This window comes from Gymnoscopelus braueri, assembly GCF_963280865.1.
Source record: "Gymnoscopelus braueri genome assembly, chromosome: 14".
In the NCBI taxonomy this organism is placed as follows: Eukaryota; Metazoa; Chordata; class Actinopteri; order Myctophiformes; family Myctophidae; genus Gymnoscopelus; species Gymnoscopelus braueri.
Window position 1 is genome coordinate 19,352,690 of NC_137619.1, and position 16,884 is coordinate 19,369,573.

At 40.5% G+C, this 16,884-nt stretch overlaps 2 protein-coding genes across 4 annotated transcripts in view; both read right to left on the bottom strand.

The window, feature by feature from the left end:
• Positions 1-4,860, bottom strand: part of desi2 (desumoylating isopeptidase 2) — a 30,975-nt gene extending 26,115 nt beyond the window's left edge. For both annotated transcript variants that reach the window (XR_013934477.1, XM_080450243.1), the window contains exon 1: positions 4,118-4,860. Coding sequence is in view for 1 of the 2 variants with exons in the window: in XM_080450243.1 (XP_080306369.1) it covers positions 4,118-4,165 (48 nt within the window). In the remaining variant the exon portion in view is untranslated. The remainder of the gene's footprint in view (positions 1-4,117) is intronic.
• Positions 4,861-6,031: 1,171 nt separating this feature from the next.
• Positions 6,032-14,176, bottom strand: mtrf1l (mitochondrial translational release factor 1-like). 2 transcript variants are annotated; one of them, XM_080449126.1, is made up of 8 exons: positions 13,374-14,176; positions 13,000-13,079; positions 12,523-12,627; positions 12,032-12,092; positions 11,180-11,343; positions 8,357-8,474; positions 7,981-8,117; positions 6,032-6,610 (listed from the first exon to the last, which is right to left on the bottom strand). In XM_080449126.1, exons 1-8 carry the CDS (start codon positions 13,789-13,791, stop codon positions 6,407-6,409), a joined length of 1,287 nt encoding a protein of 428 aa, XP_080305252.1. In that variant the 5' UTR covers positions 13,792-14,176; the 3' UTR covers positions 6,032-6,406. The 2 variants fall into 2 exon arrangements, with proteins under 2 accessions (XP_080305252.1, XP_080305251.1); XM_080449125.1 differs by having other exon boundaries at positions 12,032-12,110.
• Between the last annotated feature and the right edge of the window lie 2,708 nt (positions 14,177-16,884).

A 16,884-nucleotide genomic window follows, 5' to 3' on the forward strand; every position in this document is an offset into this window, starting at 1 on the left:
TAAGAAGGATGTCTGATCAAATAAATATCAAATATCTAAATACTGAATCAAGCAACTTAAAAACAGTCTGGTGTGCTCACAAAAGCCAGAGTAATGTTAAAATGACCCCAAACATGTTTGAAAGTGAAATATCCCTTTAAATCATCAGTGTGTGTGTGTACGTTTATAAAACGCATGTAGAAATTAATTTAAATCAAATCACACGGAGCTTCCCCGTTCACTTCCATTATATGGGAGACAAGGGGCAGAGCGTCCCGCTGGAGGGTGAAGCGTCGGGTTCAACATTAGTGAACCTTGACCGGGCAATGTAATATAGATTAGATTAGATAATAAATTGTTATTTGAAGAAAGTCATGTCTGTAGTGTTTTACAGACGATATATTTGAGAAGTATACTGTAAAAAAATCTATGCAATGCACTGCTGGCAATGGTACCCAAAACGCAGGGCAGATTGGAGAAGTTAAGGCCTGGATGGATCTTCTTAATGTCACTACTACTCTCTCTCTTCATTTCTCTGTTCACTCTCTCCCATTATTCTCTGCAAGCTAGCAGCAAATAAGAGCCTATCTCTTCCTCTCTTCATCCTTTCTTATATATTTTTAAGCAGTAGGACATGGCAGACTAATAAGTCTCTCTCTCTCTCTCTCTCTCAGCTAGATAGGAACAATGGTTTGCTTTATCCCTCTATCACTTACCCACTGATCTCTGCAGGCTAGAATGTATGCATGTATCTGATTGTTTTTCACTCCCTCGTATATCTCTCCATTTCTCACTGTTTGCCCAGTGATCTTCAGAAAGATTGTATGTTATATTTTGCCCTAGGCCTAGGACATATCCATCCCCCTCTCTCCTTAATTTTCTCTCCTTCCCATCTTCCTTGATTATTACCCAATCAAGCTAAGAGTAAATGGCAGCAAAGTCAGTCAATCAGTCTGTAAGTCAATGTCTCCGTTCCTCATTCTCTCAACGCCCCTCTACTTTTCACACCTCCTCTGTTCTCTGCAAATAGACAGAGAGACAGCATGTCTATAAATGGGGTGGATTGAAAGAGAAGTTACAGTTAAGTTAAAAATAAAAAAATAAAATCAATTCATATATTATACCAGCTTGTGCCAAGCTAAAACTCTTGCATTTAACTAAACATGACCAAAAATATATATATCTATTAAACTCAAGAGTTCAATTAAGGTGCCTTCACATCTAAACGCTCACTAGTCGATTTATTTATGCTCTCTTACAGGCACAAACAATCCAACATCTAACTGTAAACAAAAATAACTTACAACTACTGGCTTCTAATAAAAACTGCAGAATTAAATAACATATTCAACTCCTTTGAACACTGTTTCAGAGACATCGAGAATTTCATTCATATTAATCATACATTTTTATGTAATATAATCCTGACCTGAACGCCTCATTGTAGCTGCAGAGTTTCTAATGAACTTATAATTTAACTAGGCTATTGCTAACCTCGCTTCAGCAGGCTTTTCAACACGGAGGAAAGCCTGGTATTTGTTCCAAACAGGCCCGTGTTATCCGGTTTAGAAAAAAGGGGGGGAATGGTGTTCTGGTGGTGTGTTCCGGTTGGCGTCGCATTGTTTTTGTTCCCCCTCGTTAACCCAGCCCTCACCCTCCTCATCCATCACACACATGCACAGTGCACACTGCACACATCTCCTCTGGTAGGGCTCATAATGGACTGCCATATAAAAAGACTTTCACTAACAGCAGCAGCATAGAGAGACAGAGAGAAAGAGACAGGAGGTGGACAGAAGATAGACAGATAGAGCGATATATAGAACAGGGGAGAAACAAGAGATGGAAGACGAAGGTAGCAATGGAAGCAATATAGAAAACTGGCCAGAAATGTCATCCTAGTGTCTCAGTGGGTTGCACTGTGTACTCTTAACCTGTTCAATCCAGGAACGCATCTACAAATGTCTACTAAATACAGTTTTCGGAAAACCGTATGTTGCTATAATATCAGTGGTTCTCAAACTTTTTCATGTCAAGGACCCCCAAAATGATATGTATTTGGTCGTGGACCCCCATCTCAAAATATTTTGTTCCAGGGACCCGTCAGAAGCAAAGATTTGAGTTACAAATGTTCCCTTTAAAAAATGTATATTCAAAGATTTGCACACATTTTCATGATTTTTCAAAAATAGCACAAGCTCATATATATGAGCTTGTATATCTAGCTTATATATCTGCTATTTTTGGATATCCAAAGTATAAAATAATGGCTATAGGGAAAATCTCAAATGACACGGATACGTTACCGGATAGAATGGGTTAATCGTTAGTTCAAATATGGCTATTTACAGCTCATCACATGTTATTGCATCTCCTATCCTGCCACTCACTTTACAGTCTAATATCCAATAGCATTTCAACTGCAGCATTCAACATATAAGCTATAGTCAATGAGCATATCCAATGAGACATACTATAATTTTCATGCCTTGCTGGGTCTCCTTGTACAGTATGTGTAATGTACAAGACAAATTCTCCTCGGCGGCCCACGAAGATCTACTGTATTCCAGTGGTTCTCAAACTTTTTCATGTCAAGGTCAGGACCCCCAAAATGATATGCATTTGGCTGCGGACCCCCATCTCAAAAATATTTTATACTTTGGCTATTCAAAAACACCAGATGTACAAGCTCATAGCGGGGCAATGAACTTCTATCTGCTATTTTTGAATAGCCAAAGTATAAAAATGGTTAAAGTGGTTAAAATGATTGACGCTATATTAACTACTTTTGCTGGGGACCCCCTGGTACCCCCCCCAAGGACCCTTGGGGTCCCCAGACCCCACTTTGAGAACCAATGATTCAATTCAGTCTGTTCCACTCTGTGCCTAACAGAATGAGGTCACACCAACATGATGACACATGCAGTGAGTCAAGTCACGGTTGGTTGTCTCTAATGACATCTCACTGCAGGTGTCAAGTAGCCTAACACAGTGAGACATAACACAGACAACTATAATAAAACACAACACTGGGATAAAGGTGCAAGATACAGCCGTTTGTTATTTCATGTGATGGAGAAATAGTTTTTTCTTAATATTTTATAAGCTTGGAATTTTGGCTTATTCAATTGGTGAATTTAATTCATTTGAAGTTACTCTGCATAGGGACAATGACTTCAGTTGTAAAAAATGTTAAGAATGATGCGTGTAATGACCTTATTATGCACAATTAGTACAGTACATACAAATGTTGCCTGTGTATTACAACAAACAAGTTACTCAAACCAGCTTGCAATGAAGCAATCAGTACCAATCAATGATTCATCAATGGAGAAATTACTATTGCTGGAAAACTGACTCAATACTACTACTGTACATGACAACACAACATGTCAAATTCAACCTCTGGCCTTTGTAACAGCCAAGTCTAGGTGTCTGTCTGGCGTGGCCTAATCTTGTTTTGACTTTCACATCCACTTATTGTTGTCTTTTGCACAGGTTTTAACATCATTATTGTAAACCCCTCCACTCAATCACTATTCTAAAACACTGAACCTCTACTTGTTGAGGTAAAGTTTGTCTCTAGCAACTGTGGCTATTTTCAGTACTGCATGAGTGCTATGAGGGGAAACTGGTCAACTTTCTTGGGCAGAACTTCTGCCTAGAAGTGTGACTTCTGTTCACCTGACTTCACTGTTTTGGCCATAGAAGCTTAGCGTTCCCAATTAGTAATTTTGCTCCACTCCTAATATGGCAATGAAACTACACCGACACAACACAACAATATTTCACACATCTGAGAGTGTGTGTGTGTGTGCGCGCGCGCGCGTGCGTGCGTGCGTGCGTGCGTGCGTGCGTGTGTGTGTGTGTGTGTGTGTGTGTGTGTGTGTGTGTGTGTGTGTGTGTGTGTGTGTGTGTGTGTGTGTGTGTGTGTGTGTGTGTGTGTGTGTGTGTGTGTGTGTGTGTGTGTGTGTGTGTGTGTTCCACATTGAATGATGCCACACAGTAAAATCCTCAGTGTTCATTCATCAAAATGTTGGACACACTTCCAGAGCTAAGTACCCTGGGGTTATTTTATTGTGTAATAAGTTATTAAGTGACATCTTTTGTGACATGTTTCCCACCAACAGCAACTTACCATGTCATAAACATTTAGAATGATCGGCTCGTTTGCCATCACTGGCATCAGGATGTCGTCCCTCTACGAGCCTCTTCTTCTGTTCTGTCTTCCTCAGCTCCCCTTCCTCTTCTTCTGTTCTGTCTTCCTCAGCTCCTCTTCCTCTGTTGTCCTCCACAGCTCCCCCTCCTCTTCTTTTGCTCTGTGTCCTGTCTTCCTCAGGTCCGCTTCCTCTTCTTCTGTTGTCTTCCACAGCTCCCCCTCCTCTTCTTTTGCTCTGTGTCTTGTCTTCCTCAGCTCCCCTTCCTCTTCTTCTGTTCTGTCTTCCCCACAGCCCCCCTCCTCTTTCATACAGAACCTTTCCCCTCTCGCTAGTTTCTTGAAAAAACTACATGTACTCAGTTCACAAACATGGCCAGACGTATAAAAGCCGCCCGTTACACTGCCAAGTCCACTAACCGCATTCGTCCAGCATCCGACAGGCTTTGTCCAAAAACAAATCCCACATAAAAACAACGAACAGCTGATGAACTGACTCGCTAGCTTAGCTTCTTAGCCGCAACGCTCGAAGTGAAAGCGACACTTCTAGGATGAAAAGTGAGTATGCTCGCCGAGGAATTAGCACGAGGATGCCGAAAAGTCATTTTCCCGAGCGACTTCCGATCCGATATGTCATTGCGTGTGAATATTCCCCTCTTGCAGTGATAGCTGTATATTATCCTCCGTGGCTAGCGGTACTAGCGCTGGGCTGGAAGGATGGATGTGACTGTCAGTGTTGAGAGAAAACTGGAGTGGACGGAGAGAGAGGAGAGTGGGCGAGGGGAGCCGCACGATGAATCGACTTTCGATTAGTCAACCTTGGTGCTACTGGTGCTTGGGATCCTGGGATATGTAGTTGAAGAAGGATGGACTCTTCTATTGTAACGTGAGCTGCTGCTGGGCCTGGTAGTAACAGGGTAGTATCTACTAGGGCAGGGGACTTCAACGTTTTTCAGGCCAAGGAAGGACCCCTTAGCTGAGAGAGAGATGAAGCAGGGACCCCCCCCCCCCCCACTACATATTGTTAAACAACATCAAACTTTTTCATTGATTTCATATAGCTTCAGACTTGTGTAGCGTTGCATTGGATTCATGCATTTTCAGTTAACCGGTTAAACCCTCAATACTTAGAAAACTGGTCTGCTCTTTTTTTTCCCACTACACCAAACCTCTGTGCCAAAAATAGCCGATCTACAAGCTCACAACGCCTCACAGCGCAACCAAACCAATCTAACAAATACTACTAAATATTTGTTGCAGCATGATAGATTTAGCTATATAATAGAACTATTCTATTATGTGAACATATAATGGATTAACGGGGCTGGTTTGCACTATAGTTACTATCCAGATCAACTTGTGAGATGATTGGACTCTATGGATTCTCTCTTGTTTGATGCCACCTGGTGGACTTAATAACCACTTAAGCCCTATTTTATACTTTGTCATTCGTCATGTTCCGTAATGAGCTTGTAGATCTGCTTTTTCCACGATAAGGTTGAAAGTGGTTAATACAACCCGTCAAACTGCCTACCTAGCATAACAGCCTATATGGACTCTGATGACACCACTACACTAGTATGTTTTTGCCAGACCCAAGGGGTCGGGCTTACATGAGGCTTTGTACCTGTTTCGTCCATACATGGGCAGGGGACATTTGTCCTCCGGCCCCAGCCAAAAAAAGGTTTGTGACGTCCCCTTTCGTCACGAACTATTCATGACATCATGAACTTCAGTTATAAAGTGGTTTGAGGTGTGTTACATACTAGGACTTCATTCTGGGTCTGGCAGAACCAGGTCTCCTGGTCTTGTCTCTCCTGTGTCAACCGCATTGTTGTTTCATAGTACAGTAAAATAACATCTCAATAAAATCTCAGGATCCCTTATGGCTGTTTATTGTATAACACTGCTACCAGATCAGAATAAGTTATTTTCGGGTTTCCTTGGTCAGTGTAAACACAATAGTACATGTGCAATAGGTTTGACAAGATTCACCAGGAAGGTTCCATTCCATGTGTTGCCATAGAATATATGCTGTTCATTTCCATAAAGTTTTTACATACAATTTAAGGCAGGTCATAATTCCTGAAATAAGTGCTCCGTTTCAAGAGAGGTCAAGGATTTTTCCCAGTTTGTACATGGAATTTGACCATTTGGAACCAGCACATTTCTAGTACAGATGATGCACCCTATTGCACTACAAAGATCCTTGACTATTCATTGTCTATAATCCAAAGATTTATCTGTTTTTTGAAACTGACAGAGAGTCAGTCAATACTCATTTTCTCCAAGGAGGTCCATGAGCATCTCCTGATTGGAGAAATCCTCCAGGGAGGAATTCATTTCCTCCAGTAGCTCCTCCCCTATCAGGAACTCCTTGATGCTATGCACAGTCTTCCCTACACGGTGATCAGTGATCCGGTCCTGGGCGAAGTTGTATGTACGGATCTTCTCTGACCGGGCTTTGGTACCGATCTGGAGAAGGGAGAAATAAAGGGAAGCAGTAATTGTGTTACTGTATTGTATTTCTGAATTCCTAAAACACTTCATATTCTATTGAGAAAGGTACATTTAACTTGGTTAAATTGGTAGCATACCACACAAATAGGACTAGGAATGGTCTGCTTTCAATTGATAAAATCTTTGATGAAAGATGTTTTAATTGTGTGTGCCTTTATTTTTCACCAGATTAAATGACGTGTGTCCAACATAGTCCTGATCTCAGAAGATTTCCTATGAAACAGAAGTGTCCAGTCCATTAAAGGATCGACACCATGAATTAAAGAAATATATTTCATATTTAATATCATATTGTTTATGTCCCTCAAACGTTTTTCAAAAGGTTTGAGCCTAAATCAAGCCTCAGATATACTCATTCCAACTAACTTCTCTCTGGCTTATAAAGCACTTTCACCTGCAATACCACATTGTCCTGTTTGGCACGGGGCGCTATTGAGCCAGTTTGTATGCATGTTATCTCCTGGTTCTGTGTGGGAAAAGTTTAAAAAAATAATAATAATAAATATTTTTTATTTTATTTCTTTAGCTGGAACTGAAAAAACGGGAGGGATTGTACCGAACGTGACGTCACGTTCGGGTGAAAATCAGTTTGGTCTGTTTTGAGACCAATTTACAGAAAACCCCAGATATGCTGTGAAAGCCTGAGTGTTCAAACTGGGTATTTTTTGGGATAGAAGAGAGGTAGGGGAGACCAAAAACACACAAAAAGTTTAAATTCATGGTGTAGTCCCTTTAACAATATCCTTTCTTTTACTCTTTAGAGAATAATAATTATTGCTTTCGGTCTTGTCATTTTTGTCAGGTTACAGGTGACAAGGATTTTTTGCATTTGTAATTTATCATGAATATGATCAATACATGCCCCATGTAGTAAAATAAATCTTATAGAATTTCTGACTTATTTATATAAATGGTTTATCTCTCCCATCTCCCATAAATCTGCACACCAGGTAGCTTCCGTTTGCTAAGATTTTATTGTAGACGTCTCATGAAGCCTAGTGGTCATAAAATCTTTGCAAACGAGAGCTACCTGGTGTGCAGATTTAATATTTTCTGCTTGGTGAGCTGTTTTGATACAGTATCCTAGTAGTAGGTCTAGGATGTGCATGTCTTTTGCACTTTTATCATATCGCTCCCTTCCTCTGTGATTATTTAATTTACCAGCTGTCACTGCTTTGCATTATACCTGCTACAGTATATACTTTGAATTATATCTCTATGTTATCCCACCTGTAGTATATTTGTATGTTATCGCACCTGTACTTTGCATTATACCTGTATATTACCCCACTTGTACTTTGTGGTATATTTGTATGTTATCCCACCTGTACTTTGCGTGCATTGTAGCGTTTGCTAGTCTCCTCCTCCAGTCTCATGGAAAAGAGTTTAGCTCTCAATCTCTTCATGGCCATTTCCCTGTTCTTTATCTGTGATCGCTCTTGTTGACACTCCGCCACCACACCTACAAACACATTTTTTTTTTGTTGAGAAATCACCATGACTAATTTCCCATTTCTATCAATACAAACAACGTTGTTAAACCAGTATGAATGATTTAGTACCAGGCTCATTAGATCATACTAGCACTGCCATGTGGTGCATGGCAAAATTAGCACAATTTTGAATTGCATCTACAAATGGCTATCATTTTATTCATTTCTGTTCAACATTATTATTAGTACAGTAATGAACAGTAATTACCAGTAGGTAAATGCACTATTCTCACTGCGCTGTCTGTGGTGTTGACATGTTGGCCTCCAGCTCCACTGGCCCTTTTGGTCTCTATCTTCAGATCTTTAGGGTTTATAGTGAAAGCGATCTGAGGGAAAGCAAACGATCAGCCAAAATGTACACCCCACATTTAATGCAGCAGACACACATAGCGATATCAACACTCACCAAGACCATGACTAAGAATAAAGGCTGCAGCACATTCCGACGGCAAACCTTTTTTAGCTTCGGCAGGGCTTGCCGAACCTAACAAGTTCTTCTGCAAATTTGTCACAGAGGTTTTACAATTTCTTGCGACAGGTTGTGTTTATGGTCCCTCCGGGTACCTCCTAACCTCTTCAGGTGACCTCTCCAATTAATTTTAACAGCTGATAACGGTTCCCCTGTTGCACTGGTGCTCCTCGACCTTTCGGCGGCCTTTGACACGGTTGACCACAATATTTTATTATCATGCCTTGAACACCTTGTTGGCATCTCCGGCACTGTACTCACTTGGTTCCAGTCCTACCTCTCAGATAGAACCTTCTCTGTGCACATAGGGGAATTTGCGTCACCTGCGACTCCCCTCTCATGTGGAGTGCCTCAAGGCTCCATACTAGGTCCGATTTTATTTCTCCTTTACATGTTACCTCTTACCCACCATCCTGTCCCACCCTCCAACTCCCTGGGCATTTTAAATTCAAATATCCATTCCTCTGCCAAAAATCTTGGTTTTATTTTTGATAATAATTTTAAACTTGACAAACACATCAGCTCTGTTGTCAAGACAAGCTTCTTCCAGCTTAGACTCATAGCTAAAGTCAAAACCTATCTCCCACAAAAACAGCTGGAGATGGTCATACATGCATTTATCTCCTCCAGATTAGATTACTGTAACTCACTTTATACTGGCATTGATCAAGCTTCACTTAGGCGTCTACAGCTGGTCCAGAACGCAGCCGCCCGCCTCCTCACCGGCACTAAAAAACGTGACCACATAACCCCAGTCCTGGCCACTCTTCATTGGCTCCCTGTTCATTTTAGAATTGATTTTAAGGTTCTTTTATTTGTTTTTAAAACCATTCACGGCCTGTCCCCCTCCTATCTCTCTGACATAATTGAGCCTTATATCCCAACCAGGGCCTTGAGGTCTGCGGACAAGCTACTGCTGGTCGCTCATACGACTAATTTGAGGAGTAGGGGTGACCGTGCTTTTGCGGCTGCGGGCCCCAGGCTCTGGAATTTGTTGCCCCTCAACATTAGATCTGCCCAGTCGATTGGGGCTTTTAAAACCTTACTAAAAACTCACTTATTCTCTCTTGCTTTTAGTCGTATTTAGCTATCCTGTTCTGTCCTAACTCTGCATTGTTTTGTTTCTCTTTTGTTTTTGTTTTGTTTTTGCCCTGTGTATATATTTTTTGTTGATGCTTCTGTGTGTCTGAATTACCTTGTTTTAACCATGTTCAGCACTTTGGTCGGCTTTGGGCTGTTGTAAATGTGCTATATAAATAAAGTTTGATTTGATTTGATTGATCACTGCGTGCTGCACTGCTGGCAGTAGTCAAGCCTCGTTCAGAATGTGGAAACAAAACAAAATAAAATCACGGCCACCTAAAACTTCTGACTAATCACACATGATGTTCGGCTAGCAGAGGTGTTTGGCAATTTAGAAAATCTTAGAGGGTGTAAGAATAGAACATCTGCAAGGCGCTGCCAAATAGTGGTGGGAAAAAAAGTTCATTTCAGTGAACGAACGATTTCGTTCACGGCAATGATTCGTTCAAATGATTCGTTCACGTTCTCGTTCAGTACCGCTATTTTCTAGCGTTCAAAATTTACTTGAGTAAAAGTACAAAAGTATTGGCATCAAAATATACTTAAAGTACCAAAAGTAAAAGTGCTAACATATTTGAAAATAGACGATCTACAAGCTCACAACGCCCGTTGTGAGCTTGTAGATCGTCTATTTTAGGTATAAAATAGGGCTAAAGTGGTTCATGTATGTTTTATAATGTGTGTAAAACACCATTGCGAGAGCGTTTTTTTTTTACGTCGCACGTGAACGTAACAGTTTCAGAAAGTGAACGAGCTCTTTCACGCTTGCGGCAAATGAACTAGTTCTTTTGAACAAATCGATCATGAACAACACATCACTACTGCTAAAGTTTGTTTGGTTGGAGTATGCTGCAGCCTTAAGAGTGATTTAACAACTTTCAATCTGTTCAATCATTGTAGGTGAATCCCCCAAAATTACACAATGTGACACAAATAATAATTCTCCATGAATTCAAGGCTTCACAGAGTGAGTAATTGATAGGGGGGGGGAAACATTTGGGGTGAAGAATTCCTTTAAGAGAATATGTTCTTAGTCAAACTTTACCAGAGTAAATAAATGTTTAGAAAATGCTGCAATTAATTAAACGACGACTTCACCCATTTTCAACCTTATCTTCGTATAATTGGTCCTCACTAATGCTCATAATAAAATGGTGCAATTTCTCTCTACTCGTTCTGTGTCTCAGAAGAGGGCTGTGGACAGTTCAAAAACCTGCCTACCAGTGACATCATCTATGGGGAATCCAAGCTAATAGAAACTGCAGGCTATTTATTCGTGGAAAGTTAACATGCTTACAATAGTGGAAGCCATTGTTCTCGCATTAGCCTAACGATGATGTTGCTGGTAGGCGGGTTTCTGAGACACAGAACGAGTAGAGAGAAATTGTACCATTTCATTATGAGCATTAGTGAGGACCAATTATACGAAGATAAGGTTGAAAATGGGTGAAGCCTTCCTTTAACTCTTTTAAGTGTCACCTCAGTTGGTTGTGGCAGTACAACGACAGTCATGGTACTGGTGTGGATGCGCCCCTGTTTCTCTGTTTTGGGGACCCTCTGGACGCGATGGACCCCAGCTTCAAACTTCATCCTCTTGTAGCTCTGGAGGCCACTGATACTGGCTGAAGCGTGCCGCAACCCACCTGAAAACACAAGATGGACACAAGATACATGTTAGCTCTCCACCAAACAGAATACAACAGATTACTACAGACTGGTCGAATGAATGGAGTATGGGTTGGAAGGTGTGAAAAAAAGTTGCTGAATGCACCTGAGAGACGACACCGACAGGCGGCTACTATGGTGCTAAAAATAGCCTATGGCTTGAAGTGTTTTTCAACAACAAGCGCACTGCTATTCGACGCTTCCCTACAACGTGCAACGGCAACAGAGTCAGACGCTTTCCAACACTTACCGCTGCCGACGTCGGTGCTGTGGAGAGCTACATTTACTGTACTATTATGCTCTTTCACATTTAATAATAACATTGAAAAGTTTGCGCTCCAGACACAAGGATTACCAACGTTACATACGGCAAACCTCTACCAAAGAATAATTTTGCTTTAAGCAATGCATCTGGTCTGTCCAATGCGATAGTAATGTCCATGTCAAATAAACATACAATCAGAGGGGGTGACATGTAACACAAGGTCATAAGCCAGAATCAATCCTAGGACACTGTGAACAGGTCAGTGCCTACACGTTAAACACTGTAATTAATAGGTTTAACTACCAGGAAGGCATTACCCCAAAAAGCCCAAAAGTACCGAATATTATTACAGTCATTCAGTGACTGGCTGTACAGTAATTATGTTAGAGCAAATCACTTACCTATCTCACTGGTCATGTACTCAAGGATATCGAAGGCCCAGCCCTGGTGCTGAGCAAAACCCTGGTACATATCAAAAACCTGCAGGTCAGAAAATAACAAAGAAATATTCATTGTTACACAGAGAACAAATAAGAGCATTATTAAATGTTAGCTTGGAAATCTGTTATTTTAAGCAAGCAGCAACTTGGGCATTAAGCATTACACAGCCCTTGATGACAAAGACCAGAAATAATACATGGCTGTGTGATGATGAAGTGGAAAAATATTCTGCTTTTAGTGTGCACTTTCCTTCGTTGCATGCTATATGTCAACGGCATTTCATTAGCAATTATTACTAATAATAGTAATATTTTTTTTGAATATTGTAACTGTCTGAAAAGGTGTCATATATAATCCCATGAAGGATGGGCCACGAGGTGGCATGACACTTAAATAAAATAATTAATTCACTCATATACAAATTATTTGTTATTACTACTAAAACTCTAACCTCAGCTGTGAACAACATTGCCTCCTGACCACCGACCCCAGCTGTGACTTCAAGGACAAGGTCGCTCTGGTCCAATTCCTCCTCAGGGATCAACAGACCCAGGATCTAATTGATGGAACAGAACGGGTTGCTTGAGACATTCAAGTTCAAGTGAGAACAAATAGCCTATGTTTTGCTCAATCTGTATGGTAGAGTTTGTTAATTCAATATAACTTATACAATTGGGGTGGTTGTATTTTGTCTCCCTGCTCTTCTGTTGAGGCTCTATTATCTCAATTGTAAAAATGTCAGCACTTGCGCAGGAAACCGGAGGAAAGTTACATAATCAAAAGGAACGCTTTAAACTGCATGAATACATGAAGCTACTAAGAAATGCTGACACTATAATCATAGCTACCTTTGTTTACATTTCGTTATCTTCTATTGTAGTAACTTAAAATATTATTCAGTCTTCTTTTGTATGTGTATAATTTGTACCCTTTGTCTGATGTCATGAATGTCATTGAGACAGGCTTCTCTCTCCAGGTCTGCCAGCTCACGCAGGTCTGGATCTTCATCTATGAGGACACAACACAAGACATGTTCTACTTCACTAAGTTGTGCCAGGCAATGTTTTCCAGTCATTAGTCGTTATGTTGCCTGTTGGTGTGTGCTGTGCTTGTTTGTAACCTCAAGAAGTGACACTTATAGTTACCGCAATTAGCGTTTTATGACAATACTTTGGTACTTTTACTCAAGTAAATTTTTAATTCTGGACTTTTACTTGTAACAGAATATTTCTACATTGCAGTATTGATACTTTTATTTTATTTTGATGTGAGTACTTTTACCACCACTGGGTGAGGTCTCACCTTTCAGTAGTGACTCAGTCTCTGCCATATCTTTCTGTTTGGTTTCCAGCGCTCTGATGCAGTGGATGAGCGGTGCCAGCCGCGATACTTTAGTCCTCTTTGCCTTCAGTTCCTCTTCACCCCCCTGGTCTCCTGTCATACTGTTGCTGACCAGTTTCAAACATTCACCATAATCACTCTCCAGCTTCTTGCAATAGTCCTGCAGAGATCTTCGAGCAAAGATCTCATCGACAGTCAGTAATTTAGTCAACATCAAAGGCAGACCAGTATGCAGAGTTCTGGTGGAGGACCGTTTATGAAATCCAAATCTCTGATGAAACGTGACAGTTGATGGTTTTGGAAAACAATGAGGCACCAACAGACCCACAACAATATTCTTCCCTCTGGGAAACATGTGAGAAACTCGTCTGTGGAACATTATGCTACTTTATTTATATGTTTATTTGGAAGGGACAGCGCATATTAATTAAATTAAACACCACAGATACAATGCCGTGTAAATACACCGGATTTAGCAAGAATGCTAATTTTCATCCGTAGTCCCCATGCATAAAACAAGCAACATTACCAAAAGAGCACATATAAACATGACTGAAAGGGTACAAACAGAGGAGAAAAAAGAACAGTCAAAAATGCCTAGTTTTGACCTAAAATACGTATTCAAATAGTACTTTGGCTATTTGCACCTTGTACCGCGCGATGATTTTCATTCATAAACTATTCAAATTACTTTTTAGGAATGAAATGTTTGCGATGTTGATGCTAATGTATTTCCCACCATTGTTGTCATGTCGGCGTCCAAGGGCGCAGACATGTTGGATGTAGTTTGCACATGCGCATTGCACACGAAATCACGACAGACTAGAGTAGTGTTGCCATGTCGGCTTATTATAAGCGACTTTGGGTTTATTTTTCTGTATAGTTGCTTGTAAAAATTGGTAAATTTTAAACCAGTGGCTCGCAAATATTTTCATGAAAAAGTTTTGTGCCCAGGGAGCATTGTGTTGCTAGAATGTTTCAATTATTTTTCCAAATATTCCACATTTTATTGCAATTGTTTTGAAAATAGCAGATCTACAAGCTCACAAAGTGTCACGATGTGACGCGTTGTGAGCTTGTAAATCGGCTACTTTCAAATAGCCGACGCATCATAGGTTTTAAGTGCTCATGTGGCCTTGTTGCTTATTTTGGGCTTGTTTTCCTAGACCTGGTTGCTTATTTCTCTCACAAAACCTGCCAACGCTACCATAGAGTTATAATATGGGCTCGCTAGACAGATTTCTACCGCCCTCCGCAGGATAACCTTTTCAAAGGACATTCTCTTCTTGGGGCTCTGGGGGGGGGGATGGGGTCCCTTATCACAGGGGCTCTTAAACTTGTTCATGTCAACTCAGGAGGACCCCGAAATGAATAATGTTGGGCCCCATCTGAACATATTTGTGCCATGTATTATGTATGCCATTGCCTACATTCAAACATTTGCACATTGTTCACGTTTTTTTTTATTTATATCTGATCTACAAGCTTACAGGGCATTCGCATCGCGACAAGCTGTGAGCTTGTAGATCTACTATTTTCAAGTATCTGAATATTCTCGATAGGGTAAAGTTGTAAAACCGGTCCCCACTTTGAGAACCACTGCCTTATCGTGAAGTGACCGCCATAATACCATAGGCCTACCTCTGCTCTGTCACAGTATGGATCTCTTTGACTTTGAAATGCCTTTGACAGGCATTAGCAACTCTTTAAGCTGCCCATTGTGGCTGTTCGTTCATTAAAGAATTAGCATATGCTGGTTGGTATGCAAATGATGTAGGCTGTGACTGACCACAATGATTTCAGTATGAAAGTGTTATAACCTATGGACAACAATTTTTCCTGTTGTTTCCCTATTATATCACCGTGCTCGATGTCATGTGATTTTATAGTCACTTTTATTTCATTTTTGTCCACACACACATGCACAGTTGAGGACAATCAGAACATTGCCAGCAAATGTGCCTGCAAATGTTTCCACAGCTGTAGACCTACATGTGAAACAAAAATCCCTGAACCTTGATATTGTTAAATATAGGCCTATTTTGTCATTTAACATTTTTCTTGTGTTTTTTCTTTTCTTTATTTATTTTTTAAGAAACTAAAGTAAAGAAGAAGAAGAAACATCCCCCATCCCAGGCTGCTGTGTGGTTTCACTGAAACAGCCCACTGACACATTCCACCCAGGGGTGTGAAACTATGCATAGAGAGAGTTCCAGTCTAGATAGTCTCACAATGGGGGCCCCAGAGACTCCCTGTGTCTGGGAATGCCCCCTAGGTCTGGCACTCACACAAACACTATATTAAGTTGATACCTAATTAATTTAGTATATTCTTTATATTGTTGTCCTTTCTTATTTCAATAAAGCGTGGCATAAGACACCATGGTAGAATGTGAATAAAGTGAACCTGACAATGCATTATTACAATTTTCAATTCAATTCAGTTCAGTTACATTATGTGAAATATATAATACAATATAATCATATACATAAGAGTAATAGCCTACTATATTGGGTGTATTGCATCTTGACTTTTTTCACCAATCTGCCACATGCAGCAATTACAAACAAAACGTTTAATTGAAAATCAAACGGCCTATCTCTTGCTATTTTGTGAAATGTGGTATGAGCATGAGGCCTAATTCTATACCACAGGTATTAAGGGCCTATATTAATCATAGGTTAAGATACCACAACAGAAGGCCTGCCATAACTGCATTCACTCTCTGTAACTATAGACTTTATTGCTTAAAGTGGGGTCCAGGGACCCTCAGGGTTCACCCGGGGGTCTTCGGAATTAAAACTTTTGAGAACCACTGGCTTATTTCTAATCAGGTTTGTGACTGCAAAGGCCAGACCGTACCAATGCAACTAGTCACAACTCCTTGCAACAAAACAGTTTTAAGGTCAGTCCACACCAATGTCGCAACTGCCATTGGGGATAATGGTTGCAAGTTGTTGCAACTTAAGTAGCTGCATGTTGCAAGGAGTTGCAAGGAGTTGCATTGGTGTGGACTGGCCTTAAGTCCCATATGTAGTGCATTTCATTCTGGGATGGGTGGTGAAAATCAGCGGGGTCCTCCTATAATATATAACTATATATAACTAAAATAAGTCATATAGAACCAGTGGTGTGGAGTAACTAAGCATGTTTATTCAAGTACTGTACTTTAGTAAAAAATTTAGGTATTCTTTTTACTTTACTGGAGTATTTCCAGTTTTCAGTACTTTTACTTCTACTCCACTACATATTGTAGGCAAATATTGTACTTTTACTCCACTACAATTATTTGAAAACTTTAGTTACTAGTTACTTTGTAGATTTTGATTATTATTATAAAACATACACTAACCACCAGGGGCAGGGCAGGAATTTCAGGGAGGCCACCCAGTTTGCCCTTGTGCCCCTCAAAAAAATGGCATGCCCTGAGGCCACAGTGGCCTTAATGCCCCAGCTGACTGTACCACTTTCT